At 39.8% G+C, this 16,034-nt stretch overlaps 2 protein-coding genes across 4 annotated transcripts in view; one reads left to right on the top strand and one right to left on the bottom strand.

Annotated features, from left to right (window-relative positions):
- Positions 1 to 5,092: 5,092 nt before the first annotated feature.
- RAG2 (recombination activating 2) lies at positions 5,093 to 6,676 on the bottom strand. The gene has a single exon (XM_023509313.1). It carries the CDS (start codon positions 6,674 to 6,676, stop codon positions 5,093 to 5,095), a length of 1,584 nt encoding a protein of 527 aa, XP_023365081.1.
- A 348-nt stretch (positions 6,677 to 7,024) lies between these two features.
- CUNH11orf74 (chromosome unknown C11orf74 homolog) overlaps positions 7,025 to 16,034 on the top strand; it is a 63,881-nt gene continuing 54,871 nt past the window's right edge. For 2 of the 3 annotated variants that reach the window (XM_023509322.1, XM_023509320.1), the window contains exon 1: positions 7,025 to 7,103. The gene's annotated coding sequence lies outside the window, so the exon portion shown is untranslated. Of the gene's footprint in view, positions 7,104 to 7,721; positions 7,751 to 16,034 lie in introns of those variants that run through there. The other variant, XM_023509323.1, reaches the window with a different exon arrangement.

The following is a 16,034-nucleotide window of genomic DNA, read 5'->3' on the forward strand; positions in this document are numbered from 1 at the left end:
AGAGTAAGCAGTGTTATGCTAGATAAAGGATCAGCCACTTTACCCACAAGGGAAGGCAGATCCAACTCACCAAAGCGTTTCATTCAATTCAGTTTAGCAGCACTTTGAGTGCCTGCAATATGCCAGGGGTTCCGTTAAGTACTCGGTAAGTAGACATTACAGAAACACTGTTCTGGTACTCAGGGAACTCATACTTGGCTGGAAGAGTCAGCCGGCACTTAGCATACCTAACAGCTAGTGCTCTCAGGGGGTTAGGGGTAAGCAGAGAAATTCCAGCTGCTGCAGCAGCACCGAGGCAGGTGATAACTCCATGCAGCGTAATATTGAGCCGGCGCGTGATTAGTTTTCCTCCTCCTCCTTCCTTTCATCCTGGCTTTGAATATCAAAGGTTTGTGCTTCATGGGGAAATGGGGAAAACAGAAACCATTATCATTGCATTTTGAAAAATACCTGATGAATAAGAGCCATTCTATCATGCCCTGTCATTCGTTATTCATTCGTTTGTGCAATAAATATTTATGTGGTAAGTACCATGGCCAGACCCTGTTCCCATGACTAGATAAAGACTTTAGAGGAGGCACTTAGCGGGAAAGTTTGCAGTGAGGGCTCACTGTGAGTCCCAGAGGAAAAGAGTCTTTGTACCCTATCCTTGGGCTGAACTACGGAGGTGGAGCGAACAAGAGAAACCCCAGTTAAGTGTGGGGAAGTCAGGGACAGAGAGGACATTCAACTTATTTCCCTGATAGTGTCCAGGGAGTCGTGATATCCAGAGGTGAAAGGGTGGTGAGGTGTGCTTATTCAGTGACAGCCTGGAAGAAATTCTGTGGTCCAGCAAGCTGCAAGAGCCAGGCTATGCCTGAGAGAGGCAGAGAAATCAAGTCTTAGAAGATCCCACAGAGAGGACTGTGGCCAAGCTGGAAGGGAGGAAAGGGCAGAATGATCTCCCCATGATAATTTGAGCCAACTAGGGATCTGAAATCAGCTGAGAGAGAGAGCTAGACCCAGGGAAGCCTTGGGGCTGAGACTGAGGTGCAATTCGGGAGTCACCTTCAAAGACTGACCATGGCAGGCCAGGTGGAAACGTGTGTGTTGTAGCTGAAGCTGATCAGGAGGGATGATGACTCTAACCACGAGACCCCTGACCGCTCCTCGCTTTCACTCCTGACAACTCGGCACCGTACTTCCCCCTGGAACTTAAAGAAAATGTTGGGAGAAAATGGGAAGAATCCTAAACTTACTGAAATCATATTTCCAGCACACAGTAAAAAAGATGCATTATATACTGTAAGTTGACCCGGAGAAAAATGCAGGAAAATGAGCTAAAGAAAGAAAAAGGAGGAAGGTTGTTCAAAGGCCCTGTGATCTGAAACGATGAGGGGTGCTCACTAGAAGGATTGTCAGTTTGGCATTTTTGGAAATTGAATACAAAGTGTGAAGACAATTGTGAGACTAAGAGGTACAGGAGGGGACAGGTCAAAATGGACCATTCCACTGTGCTAATCAAGTGGTTTTTCTTTTCAGCAAACTTCATGTATCGTACTTTGTTTTGTTAATCTGTGGTCTACCAAGGAAAAAATAATTTCCAACTGATGACGGTCAGTACTGACAAGTCTCATTTCACAGTTTATTTTATTTATTTATTTTGGAGACCATGTCCAAAGTGTCACTTTGTCGCCCTCGGTAGGGTGCTGTGGTGTCACAGGTCACAGAACCTCAAACTCTTGGGCTTAAGTGATTCTCTTGCCTCAGCCTCCCACGTAGCTGGGACTACAGGCACCTGCCACAATGTCCAGCTATTTTCTTGTAGTTGTCATTGTTATTTAGCAGGCCCGGGCCGGGTTTGAACCCCCTCTCTCAGTGCCATACGGGCGCTGAGCCTCATTTCACAATTTAATTTTCAAGATAGGATGAGAGCACATATCATCAATCATATCTCCTAAACTAGCATGTTTTCTTGAACATCTTTCTAACAATAACCCGAGCCCACTGGCTTTCTTCCTTTCGGCTCACCCCAAATCTTTTCCCATAGTTCTTCATGATGTCTGCTCTAGATTAAGTATTTGTCACCTGGAAGGTTTAATTGGTTATACATGCTTCTTAATGTAAAATTTATGGCAAATAACACTCTCTTCTTAAATGATTTTTAACCCAGAGCATTTGGATCTATTTTGCAGTGATAAAGAATAATAAAGCTATTTTTTTGAGCGCTCAGATAACAATAGTATATGTTCAGATAGTATTTTTCCATTTACAGTAACTCGTTTGACCTTTGTAACTGCTTTCTGGTCTGAGTGGAGCAGAATGTGATTTTATTTTACTGACATAAAACTGGGACACTGGCCCTGGCCTACCTCTCCAGGCTCCCAAGTCTCCACATCCTAATTGTTTGTTCACCATATTTTCACCAGACTGACCTTTCTTCAGTGACTCGAGTGTTAGAAGCTCCATCTCGTGCCAGGGCCTCTGGACTAGCTACTCCTGTATCCTTCTGGCTTTCCTTCCCTTGACACAGTGAACTCACCTGTACTTGCAAATGAGTATAGCTCCTTAAATGATTACTTTGGGAAGCAATTTATTTATTGATATCAATCTTGTACTCTTGTGTGAATAATTTCAGGACTTACCTTTAAAACCTATTTATGTGCCATCTCAGAAAACCCATTTAGCTAGCTTGTGCTCACATTGTTTTTGACCTAAGGTGGTAATGTAATATGGAAAGTTATACTCTGCTAGGCTTCGAATGACATTTGTCTGCTTCCTGAAATTAAATCCATTTTTAACGGAGGAAGAGGGATAACTGTCCAACACCTTAGAGGAATGAACCGTGGATTCTGAAGGTAATTGAGACACGTGGCCCTGAAATGTTTTAGGGAAAGGAAATCTTGTTGAAATAAGGGGTCACTGGAATGTTCCCATAAGCTAATTAGCAAAGCAGCACCATTATCTTAAAGTCACATCTGATGGACTCATTGATGAGATGACTTTAAAAAGGCCTGTTTTTACCTGAATATATGATCCCTATAACCAAACTGTTTGCTCTTGAAACAAACAAACACACACGCATACACACAACAAAATTAGCTTTCTGAGATCTGCATTTGACTACAGAACTCAGTGAGATATCAGCCATTAAAAATATACACAGGGGGTCATAGTTTTTTAGCCACTACAGACAAATCAAGAAAGGGAATATACTTACTCTTTGGGGAAATATCTTTTTTTGCATGCTGTAAAAGACATTTAGCTTCAACTAAAACATTTTCTCCTAATAAACAAAAAGGAAATAAAAATAAAGCCACTGTGGGAAGATTAAAATGCTTAATTTTGCCTTTATTGGGGAAATGATACATTTTAACAATTTGAGTCTTTCAGTAGAAACAGAAGACTTCTATATTTTATGTTTTCATGTAGATGATATATAAACAACGAGAAATCAAATCAATGCTACAGCAATTGCTCAAAAGGAATATTCATCAAATGACATTAATGAAACCGAATGAACACGATTTAGCTTGTTTAAGTGAATGTCAATATCTGGGACATGAACCTATTAGAAGAACCTGTGCTCCAGCCTTTTCTCATATCTTGTATGGTTAATGTTTCCCCTAAATTTGATGGTAGCACCTTATATACTATGGACAGTGACGCATAAGAATTCATGGCTGAAGCTCTTAAGGTAAAGTGTAATGATTTCCCAGAAAGATGCTCCAGGAGGGAAAACATCTGTTTCTAAGGTCATCTAAGTATCAACTGAAGTCTCGAATCCTCAAAATTAACAGTCCCTTTAACTACTTTCATTCTAGCAATTGTCTAATTGAACTTTGGCAAGTTCACTGATTTTGTAATATTTGCTGGCAGCAAACTCCACGTGTTAACTAGACACACACACAGAGATGTCTTTTTTTTTCCCCATTTAAAATCTCCTGCCTGTTAACTTCATGAAATTCCTTAATGTTTTATTATTTTAGGAAATAAGCAATATTATTTTTCTCCATGAGATATATGTGGTAGTCCTTTGTGATGGTTGTCTCACTTATCTCCTTTTTCCCAAGTGTGAAGTAGCAGTGGGTTCAGTTTTTCATGAAAACTCCCTCAAATAATTGGTTCCAGTGACTGACTTTGGCATCTCGTTTGTGCAAGATATAATGGGGAAGGAGAATCCTCGGAGAAAGCGCATGCAGATGACCCAAGAAAATGTACCAAACTTGACGAAGAATCATTCTTTTTTCATGCCAATGGAGATTATATATACATGTATTTTTAAAAGCTATAAGGAACCAACTTGTTCTGTTCATGGGCATAATACAAAGAGCTGCTTGGAGGACACAAAGAGAACTAGTGTGGGATGTAGTTAATCTTGGTTTTAAGTTTTGGCTAATGACCAATTGTTATATTGCACAAAATAATTAATTACTTTGAGTGTTAGTTTCTTTCCTGGTTAAGTTTATCTTAACTACTCCTAAGTTATTTGTTACCAAAAATCATATAAGAAATATGAGCAGACTTTGATTGTTATTATGGCATCTGTGTTTAAGATTTCTTTTCTTTCCCTTTTTTTTTTTTTAGAGACAGAATCTCACTTTGTCACCCTTGGTAGAATGCCTTGATGTCACAGCTCTCACAACCTCCAGTTCTTGGACTTGGGCGATTGTCTTGCCTCAGCCTCCTGAGTAGCTGGGACTACAGGCACCCACCACAACACCTGGCTATTTTTTTTTGTTGTTGTTGTTGCAGTTTGGCTAGGGCTGGGTTTGAACCTGCCACCTTTGGTACATGGGGCCAGTGCCCTACTCACTGAGCCACAGGTGCTGCCCTAAGATTTCTTGAATGAAAAATATCAGAAAAGAAACTCTCAATTAAGAATAAATGAATAACTACTTGAGTAAAATATTTTCAAAATGTGTAGATTCTAGTATGACCAAAGTTAGCACTGCATTATAAGCATTTTCACCTGGCACTGAATTCATGTAATTAAAAGAAAACATAGGCATTTTATTAAACAAAAATAGAAATACAATTTTTGTCATCATTATGATCCTTTAAAATAGATGAAAAAATTCAATGCACTGGAATCTGAAAGGCTTTTGCAAAACTAATCAAACAACCTTCTAAGAAAGGATTTCTTGGCAGGAGTCAAGATTTTCCCAGAACCCTTTTTACGGAGGGATTTCATTGGAGGCTTTTTTAAGGGTAGAACTCTTTTCGGGGTTTGCAGTGCTCTTGCTATGTCCACATGCTCATTGCAGTAATACTTGTTGCTTCCTGCTGACAGATGGATGAGTGTGTTTTCTGCCAGATCCATGCACTGGGCATGGACCCAGTGCCCATCTCCATGGGAACAGTAGATCATGGCAGGTTTGTTTAGTTCAGTTGAATAGAATGGTACCCAAGTGTTGATATCCACATCACAAGTAGGGCAGCATACAATCCAGTAGCCTGTCTCAGACTCATCTTCCTCATCATCTTCATTATAGGTGTCAAATTCATCATCACCATCAAAACTATATGCTTCTGCACTGAAACAAAATTCTTCTGAGTCTTCAAAGGGGGTAGAGTCCCCTGGATCTTCTGTTGATGTCTGACTGTTTGTGAATGTTTTTTGATCTTCACTCACATCATCTTCGGCACATTTCAACATGTAAAAGTAGAATGCTTCTGAAGTAGCTTGTTTACTGTCTCCTGGAATGCCAAGAAAAATAGTTCCATTTCCCATGTTGCTTCCAAACCATATCTTGCTGTGTTTAATGTCTGGGGTCCAATCTGGAGTCTCCATCTCACGAACTTCTATTTTGTTGTCCTCTAAAGAGACGATGTTGCAGATCATTCTTTTTTGATTTTCAAGCTGATAGCCACCAACAATAACAAATTCATCGCTGTTAATTTGGGTCATGACTGCACTGGAGACAGAGATCCCTCCTGGCAAAACTGTGCAATTAACAGCTGGGCTACCCAGGGGAAGGTCAACTCTTATTCTGTACAGGTTGGCAGGGCGAATGTTATTGGCAAGTGAATGTCCTCCTAAGATGTAGATGGTATCATTTCTGGCAATAGAGACATGAAAAGATAGCCCATCCTGAAGTTCTGGAAGAATATATGAGGTAGCACACCCAAATTCAAAATCCACCAGGAAAACATGGGGCAGGCAGTCAGCTACACTATTCCATTTTTCTGTGGTTCTTTGGGTAGATGGCATGTATGACCGTCCTCCAAAGAGGACACCCATACTTTTCCCTCGGCTATACACCACATCAATAGAATGACCATATCTGGCTTCAGGAACATCTCCTACCAAGTCTTTCTCCGTGCAGCGAAAAGTAACTTTTTTGCTGTTCTTGCAAACAACAGACATGACATATATCTTATCTGAAAGCTCGTTGTTTGGTGTTTTCCCCCCATGGATGATATATTGATGCTTTTCTGACTCTGAGCTGCCTTTGACTGTGCACGTGGCTGGGTAGCGAAGAGGAGGAAGGTAGCAGGAATCCTTGGAAAAAACCGTAGGCTTCAGTTTGAGATGATTATGCTTTACATCAAAATGGAAAACTCCAGTAGGGCAGGATCTCTTCGGCCAGCCTTTTTGGCCAAAGAAAAAAACTTGCCCATCAAAATTCATCAGTGAGAATCCTGGTTGAATTAAGCCTATGTTGTTACTGACTGTTACCATCTGCAGGGACATATTTTCTGATCGTGGGTAGATCTTTTATCTGAAAGAATTTACAAAATAAAATGACTTAGATATAGAATTTCTCCATGTAAATCGCTGTACTCCCTCACATGTAAAAAGCCCTTTTAAAGAAAACGTCCTCCCACAAGCTTACAGTGGGACCAAATGAGCAAGATGCAAGTTTAGCTACCAAAGACCCACAGAACCTTCCTGCCTAACTTCCTCCAAACAACTGGGACATATTTTAGAGATGGACTATACTCCCTTAGATTTCTGGGAATTGTAGTCTTTTTCTCTAAAAAGTTACAGCACACGTCTGCCCAAAGAACCACATTTCCCAGGAATCCGTTCTCCAAGGGGATGTGCAGCTACGGCTGATTCGTCTTTGTTGCTCCATAAGAAGAGATTCCTAGGATGTTTGTGAATAAAGACGCCAAAGGTGCGAAGTGACTGGGTGGGAACTGAGGGGGAAAGCAAGGGAACGGGAGGCGAGAGTGGCCGCGTCAGCGTCCGGGTTACGGAAAGGCGACAGCAGCAGGCGCGGTGTCGGGCAACCCCCTGCCCAAGTACTGCTGGAGCCTCTCTCCTGGGGACTCTGAAATAGGGAACCCAGTAGGAACTGCTTCTGTCTGAGTGCAGTTGCCTGGAAACCGCAATCTGAAGGGACGCCAGGGCAGAGGTGTCACTACGGACTCCTGCCTGGACGCTTCAGAGTGCGGCTCAGAATTGAACCCTCTTGGCTCCTAGGTTGCTGGGGCAGAGGAGGGAAGCGGGTTGCGAGGTGGCAAAAGCAGTGACTGTCTTGCAGAACCAAAAGATGAGCCCCTGAATACCTAGAGGGCAGGGGAGAAAAGTGCCTGATAATGATTTTACCACTCCAACATTTGGAAATAGAAATACAATTATTTGATTTTTACGGGTAGCATTTTAAAAAGGCCCTCGGTTTTCTTTACCGCGTTTACTCTTGTTTTTAAGAGTTCTTTTAGCAGACCTTGTTCCTAAACACATCTCCCCTTCTTCCTTACTCTAGGAAAATAGAGTTAGTGGCTGTTGTTTCAGATCTCTTTCCAGCACAACCACTTTGAGGTAATTCTCTAACAATTCTGTAGTAAGCAGGCACTGAGCAAAGACGTGTTCCAATTATTCATGATTTTATATTGGTGTTATAACAAAGGGGTATTTACCTGATGAAGCAAGCTTGATAGATTTTTAATTTTTATTTTATTATTAGTTACCTTGGAGAGATGTGAAATACACCCCCTGTTTGTAGCATAAAGCCTTAGGCACCAAATGTTAAAGGAAACAAAGCAATACAGATTCCTTGACTTTGAAGAGTAAATTGTTAATCTGCTTCAAACGTTGTATAAAACAGTGACTAAGAGTAGGGATTACTGAATACTGGCTGGCTGGATTCAAATCCTTTGTCACTAACTACACGATTTTGGGCAAGTTACTTAATCTCCCTGTGCTTCAGTTTCCTCATCTGAAAATTGACATAATTTTACCTATTTCGTATTGGTGTCAGTTACAATTAGTCATTTTTTTTTTTTTTAAAGAGACAGTGCCTTGCTTTGGTGTCCAAACTGGAGTGCAGTGTCTCAATCACAGCTGGCTGCAGCCTCCAACTCTGGGCTCAGGTGATTCTGCTTTGGCCTCTCAAAGTTCTGGGCTTACAAAGTGACCTCCTGGTCTTGATTTGTTATTTAACACAGGTAAAGCACTTAGAACAGGGCTTCTCATACAGTACACGATAGTTATTATTATAATTATTCTTGAACTTAGCCAAGAGTAAGGTTTTTAGTGTACAATACCTTGCCAGTGATGGCAGCTGATTTTTAAATGTTGGAGAGGATGGGGGGGGGGGGCTTTAAGATCTGAAAATCAGGTGTAGATGGATAAACTACTTAGAACTAGTTTCTTTAGTTTTTTCTTTTAGTTTTTTTGAACAAATAAGAAGTGGATAAATATGTTAATAGATGGTGGGGGTGCTGGTGGTTTTTCAAATTATTTAATGGAAGATACTTGATTTTTCATGTCATACTTTCTCTACTGCTAATTAAATGTTCAGGCCCTGAAATTGGAGTCTCTGAGTCCAAATCTGGCAATAACACTTAGCTGCTGTGTAACCACCTTGGGAAAATTATTTTTCTCTCTGTTCTTTTCATCTGCAAAATGGGAATAAATTAGTATTCATTCACTGGTTTGTTCTGAGAAATAAATGGTATAGCATATGTAAACCACATAGCACATTGTGTGGCACATAAGTACTCCACAAATTTTATTTGATGCTATGATTTATTTTTATTCATCCTGCAAAGTTTCTTTGGGCCATTTGGTCACTTTAATGAGATTTTTCTTTTTTTTTTTTTTCCTGGGAAGCACTTCTGTAGATCAAATGTAATCACTAGCTAAATAATCTCTTATGATTTTTAGTTTTACTTGGGACATTCCCCAAGGTGTGATCTTTTAACAATCATCTTGTGGGTTATTAAACAAAATGAGGAAATGGTGACTGAGAAGGATTATAACCAAAATTGTAAACGCAAGCCTCTCTCTTTCCCCGACCCATGGTAATTTGTAGATTCAGCAACTTGCCCCACATTTGAAATAATCTGGGCAAGTGTTTTATTTATTCATGGCCTATCCAAATATACATAAGAGAAGGCATTTGAGCAACTAAGAAAATGCTATTCATGGGAATAAAATATTATTGACTCTCAAGTTAGCAAATGAAAACCAAAAGTCATGGCCAGGTGCTGTGGCACACACATGTAAACTTAGCATTCTGGGGGGCCAAGGCCAGTGGATTGCCTGAGTTCAGGAGTTTGAGACCAGCCTGAGTAAGGGTGAGACCTATCTCTAAAAGTAGCTGCGTGTTGTGGTGGGAGCCTGTAGTCCCAGCTCCTTGGGAGGCTGAGGCAAGAGGATCTCTTGAGCCCAAGAGTTTGAGGTGGTTGTTAGCTATGATGCCACAGCACTCTACCAGGGACGTCAAAGTGAGACTCTGCCTTCCCCTCCCCCCCTAAAAAGAAAGAAAGAAAATAAAACCATAAGTGATAAGTGATTAAGGTCAGCAGGATGAGAGAGTTATTCCATTTTGGGTGGAGGGGGTACCCAAACCAAAGCCCGCTTGTATCAAACACCCATCAAGATTGTTATGACTGTTATTGAGATATAAAGGAGGCTATGCTGGGGGAATGCATTTCAGATGCAAGGGGGTTTTCTAAGAACACTTGCTTTTAAACAACAAGCTTTTAAAAGAATGGTTTTTATTGTTGGCTTAATTTTCAGATTGCTACAGGGATTTTGGCTTCTTGTAAGTGAAGACATCATTGTAGATTAAACAGAAATATTTTCTTGGGCAAGACAGAAGGAAGATCGCCACCTTGGTAGCTTAGTCTAGGTCCCTAAAGATTTTTGAAATAGTCTCTTTGTCCTGTTTTCCCTTTGATGCTCTGCTCTTGGTTCACTGCCTAATTTCAGGCTCCTGAGAACAGTGGTAAAGTTTACTCTTGCTCAGATGAGTTACCCCTTCCCGTAACAGTGTTAAAGTGTTTGTGTATTGAGTTTTTCAGTTACCCATTTTAAGCAGATGTACTTAAAGAATAAGCAGGAACCTTGAAAGTGTTTTCACATATTTTGTCCTATTTCTTGAGTTCTTGAAATTTTGCTTTACTGATATGTTTTCACTGGAGTAGTTTATTGCACATCCTCCATGGTTGTAATATGACTATGTTAGTCACATCTTGGTTTTTAAAAAGAGTCTTTAAAAGATGATACTAGATCTAAAATAACCGACTGAAGTGTTTTCTTTAAATAGGCTAGATAAAAACAGGCAGAATTTTAAAAATAAGATACTGTTCTTCAGCGGAGAGAAGTTTCAAAGTCAACACATTAAAGATTCCTTTTAAAAGACAGAGATATAAGACCAGTAAACTTATACCGTTTTCCCAACCCCATGCTAACATTTCTCAGCAGGGAGATTTTCATTTATTCACTGTGAAGCTAGGGCACAGTGGAGTATAAAAAGAGGACTAATGGTATGAAGTCTGGGTTTGTAGTTTCCTGTGCCTGAACTGACTTTTTCTTTTTCCCAGAGAAAGACAGAGACTGTACTCTGAAGCACTGAATCTTGCTGATCAGTGCTGCCCATGTTTTCCTGACTGCTCTAGAATAGCAGGTACCCTCCTGTAACTGCAGGCATTTAGTGCACGAATTAACACTGTCTTGCACGTTTAATCAGGTTTGAGGCATACACTATTGAATTTTTGCCCACAGTAAAACCAAGATTAGGTCTTCTTTCCTACACTGAGGCCAGAGAAGGATTTATATACAATGAGATAAATAATAATGCTTTGAAGGCCTGGGAATTAAATCCTTGCAAGCAGCCTGAGAACGCCCCACGTTTTCCAAATTCTACATAATTTCTTTAGAGATCTAGATACTCAGTAACTAACAGGCTACCTAACAGGCTTCCCAAAGTGTGGCGTTATCATTCCCTTACAGTTTACAAACATAGGCTCCCATTTTTTAGCTTTGGTAGAAATGAAGATATTGGACCTACCTGAAGGCCAGAGGGGCTGCTTACCCCTCTCTGAATCTGCTGCTAAACCGGGTATTTAATGCCAGCACTTGGGGAAGAGTCACTGACTGCCCACTACGACTGTGGCAAGTGGGGGGCTGACAGTAGAGCGAGTGTGTGAACCTGCAGATGTTCTGGTGAACACTGGTCTAACGGGAGTAACTGACTGTGACCTTTTTTTTTCCCCCCTCTCTTTAGATGGTTGAGGGAACTATCCACCAGGGTATACCCTTGAGATTTAACTATTTCATTACTAGCAACAGTGGAAACACAATTCATTATTCATCTGCAGAGACAAAAAAATGTTTGATCGAAACTTTATTTTTTAAATTAAAAACATTTTAGCAAAACAGAAAAAGTGAATGTAGTTACTGTGGTTTAGATGCTAGTGTGAATCAAATGGGAAGTTATTTGTCCTACTGCAAAGACCATTGATATCAATGCTGATCCTTTTAACTTTGAGTGGTGCTTTTGTGGCCTCATTTCTTTTTAGCACAAGACTCAGAATGAAGGAATTCTAGTATTGGAGGTCTTCTACCAGCTTCATGTCTGGCAGCTATGGTATAATATAGCAACATTAATGTAATGATTAAGAAAATGGGCTTTGTAGGCAAGCTGACCTGGTTGTCTCTGCCAGCTCTGCCATTTCCTAACCCTAAGCCTCTGTTTCTCTATCTCAGAAATGGGGTTAATAGAAATATTTACAAAAATTGCTGGGAAAAGATTAAATGAAATACTGTGTATACAAAACTCAGCTAAGGAAGTATCAAATGAAATCTAAACACAGTACTCAGCCAAAGAAGTATAAACTACAAGCTGCCTTTTTTATTTTCTAATAGTTGCATAAAATTACATTAAGGAAATGTACCATAATTTACCTAATCTTCCACTATGTTTGGTCATTTAGTCAGTTTCTGTGTGGTGTAGATGTTAGAATGCAGTGAGCACTGGTAGGCAAATCTGGGTTTGGGTCTCAGTTCTGTCACACTAGTTGAGTGACTTTTTGAGCTTTAATTTTCTTCTCTTTAAATTGGGAATGACACTCACCTTGTAAGGATCAATGGATATGAAGTGTCTGGTATAGAGAGTGTACACAGTAAATTTTGCCTAATGATGACTCTGCTACAAATATATTTGTATAAGTGACTTTTTCTTTTCTTTGCAAAGTTTCAGGGTATGCTTGTATTTTAAGTGACTTTTTTTTTTTGCAGTTTTTGGCCAGGGCTGGGTTTGAACCCACCACCTCCGGTATATGGGGCCGGCCCCCTACTCCTTTGAGCCACAGGCGCCACCCTTAAGTGTTGACTTTTGAGCAGCTTAATTGCTTGGTGTTTATCATCATTTGAAATGTTGGTCCATCTTTAAAAAGCATCGTCATCTCTTCTAGTTCCTTCTATGATGATTTTTTTTTTGAGTCTGCAAAAGTGTATTGGGTTAGTTCCTTAATCTATTTATGGTGTTATATAATGATTATGATACTTGAAATTACAGCAGCAGTAATGACATTCTCATAAAGTTGATGTATCCGTATCTTTACACACACTGAGAAATGCAAAATAGAAACCATGGGTAGGTTTAGGCAAGTGTTTTAGCCGGTGGATTTTACTGACATCCAAAAAACAGGCAATTTGTAGCATAACAATTAGTTGCTGAATGGGTTAGTTGTCTCCTGAGGAGACTGGAAATTAGTAACACATTCTGAAATGGGTTTTAGACTCCTGAGTCCTTGCCACGCCATTAGGAGAGCATTAGATTTGCAGTGATCTCAGCCAGGGCCCCAGATCTCTCAAAGGCCTCAGTGTAGAGACTAAAGACAAAATAGTAAACCATATTTGTTGAGTATCCAGTATGTACAGAATAATGTGGAGAGTTAGAAAATATCAGATGTAGGTCCTGCCCTTAAAGAACATACATGATGGTAGGATGGAGCAGCCTTTGAATGTGGATGAACACGCCTTACGTTTTCCCACATTCAGCTTTTCTTTAAGGTTCTGAGAAGCTCATCAAGCAATCACAATTATAAGGTATTTAGTTCAATCTTAAGCCTTGAGGGAGAATCGAGATTAAACTCCTACTAGAATATATAGATTTATTCCTCCCTAAATTAAAAAAAAAAACACTAAAAAATCAAGGAATATAAGTCAGCATAATTTCAGAGCAAAATATCCTTTATTTCATGGGAAAGAGAAAAAGACTTAGTAATGAAATACACTGACTTTTTTGTAGTTGGACAAAAAAGGACGCATAATAGGAAAAAAAAAAAGATTGAAATAACTTTAAGCCCAGTCCCTTTATTTTTACTGTCAAATTACTTAGGGGTAGAAAAGTTAAGGGCACCACAGCCGCAGGGCTTCGTGTGTGCGGTGGCTGGGGAGAGGTAGAGGAGGCACAGTGTTGTGAACTCTTGACAGTGACCTCAAGAATGTAGTGTACCGTCAGGCATTTCCATCCCCACTGCACTCATGGAGAAACAACCTTAAACTACCTCGTCACGTAGTCTGTTAACAAGTGTTTGCAAGAAGGCCAGCAGCAACTTTTCATAGCATGAGGATAAGTATAGAAATTGTTACTCTTAACAAATGGCTGATTTTTAAGGCAAGAATATACATATTATATATTGGAAAGGGAGATGTTTGTCTTGGTGAATGAATTCCCAGGCAGGAGCCACAACTGAAACCGGCACAGAAGAGAAAAGAGGAAGGAAAAGGACGTACGCAGAAGGAGAAGGGAGCCGTCTACAGTTAGTGTGATGGATTGTCAAGAGACGAACGTGACAAGTGACTTGACATTTTTTATTTAAAGCAACTAATTCAATATAGCCACTGGACCGGAAGACCAGTATCTTTCTATAAAGATTTCATGGTCTTTGATTTAAGGTGAACCGTTTGCTTTAAAACAAAACGGGGAAAAAGTTCAGGGGAGTTTTACAGTGCGACACTAGAAAAACATTCACTGAAAGTTTTTCTTTTTAAAGAACGATTGTGGTGCTTAATTTCTACCTTGGAGTATAGAAATCATGTGGTCAAAGGAAATTCTGTGTCTTTGGTTGTGTGTGCTCTGTGCATTGAGACAACATTGCAGGTAAAGTGTTGAGAGAAGTGCTTTATTACCTCCGAAAGCCCGCTTACTATTCCACAGTCCTAGGAATTTAGAATTAAAAATAGCCAGGAAACAGCTCTGAAATCTTGTACCTTTTAAGGGAATACCAAATGAAAAGGGGGATTTTGTTTGCGAGATCTGGCATTTTGAAATACTTAGAAATGAATTCCTCCAGACAGAATCGATTTAGTTCCGTTGGTCCACACCTGCTCCTAACCAGCTGTGTGGGTTTTGTTGCAAAGTAGACTTCCTGGTATTGTAAAAGGGCTGTGCCCTGTGCAGGTGGCTGACAGTAGCAGGGAGCTGAAGAGAAGGGGTATCTTGAGAGTGGATACCTTTGTGTCACAGTTGTTATGTAGCACAGGGAAAATAAGTATTAATGGGACGTTGTATGCCGTAATCCAAGCATTATTACATTTGAGGTAATAAATCTCTTATGATTGAAATATTGTATAATGATAGAACTCTAATGTTGACTTAGAAACCTTACTGCCTTAGGGATTCACAGCTTTATTAGTGGTCTTGAAAAAAAAAGTTCATTGAAATACTCAGGTTTTTATAGGGGTACAAGTGAATCTTTCTAAGAGTAGAATGTGAATGTTTTAAAACAATAACTGAGAAAATGACATGAAGGCTGTGTTGACCAGTTTGATGGAAGTATTTCAGATTGCATGTAAAAACCCCAGAAGTGCATTAATGTACATAGTTACCATTCAATTAAAAAAAAAAAAGAAATACTCATGTTTTTTATGGCTGAATAGTATCCCATGGTGTACCTATACCACAGTTTGTTAATCCATTCCTAAATTGATGGGCATTTGGGTTGTTTTCACATCTTGGTGATTGTAAATTGAGCTGTGATAAATAATCGAGTACACGTGTCCTTATGATAAAATGATTTTCTTTTCTTCTGGGTAGACGCCCAGTAGTGGAAGTGTGAGGTCCAATAGGAGATCTAATGTTAGTTCCTTGAGGATTCTCTTTACTTTTTTCCAAAGAGGCTGCGTTCTCATCTTTTGTATTAATGTGATGGGGTTGAAACACATGCTTAGTAAAGTATCACAAGAGTGGAAAAGCAAAGATCCAACGTACTCAATACTAACATGAAACCAGTAGACCATCTAATTCATGCCCACATAGGAGAAAAACTCATTTCAATTCAAGTTGGGGGGAAAGGGGAACAAAGGAGGGAAGAGAGGGGAGAGGGCATTTGGGGTGCTCCCACTGAATGGGCACAATGTAGGAGTATATGGCACACCTTTCGGGTGCAGGATGTAGCTACAAGAGAGACTCTACCTAACAAATTCAAATATTGTGATTTGGTCGTTGGTACCTTCACATTAACCTGAATTAAAAAAAAAAAGAAATGCTCATTGTTATGGTCCATAACTCATTGATAGAGTTGATAACATTTCTGAGGCTAGAAGATCAGTTTCAACAGGGTTGAAATATATGTGTGGTAAATTTTTCTTGATAAATGTCCCAGTCCAGAGGTCAGTTAAGCATGCTTCTAGGAATTTTGTTAGGGGTGAAGGCTGGTTGTTTACTGATGGTTGCACACAACTTTACATTCTTCAAAAGAAGCAAATAAGGAATAAAATATAATGGTGAAAAGATAATCTTCCTGATTTCAAAAACAGTAGGTTCCTGAGATCTGTGTTATGAGTGTAACCTGCAGATTTCACGTAC

The sequence above is a fragment of the Otolemur garnettii genome, unplaced genomic scaffold, assembly GCF_000181295.1.
Source record: "Otolemur garnettii isolate 467f Iridium unplaced genomic scaffold, OtoGar3 scaffold00001, whole genome shotgun sequence".
Taxonomy (NCBI): domain Eukaryota; kingdom Metazoa; phylum Chordata; class Mammalia; order Primates; family Galagidae; genus Otolemur; species Otolemur garnettii.

Excerpts from the sequence above, each read along its gene's own strand:
- RAG2 (XM_023509313.1), bottom strand. The coding sequence starts at position 6,676 with ATGTCCCTGCAGATGGTAACAGTCAGTAACAACATAGGCTTAATTCAA.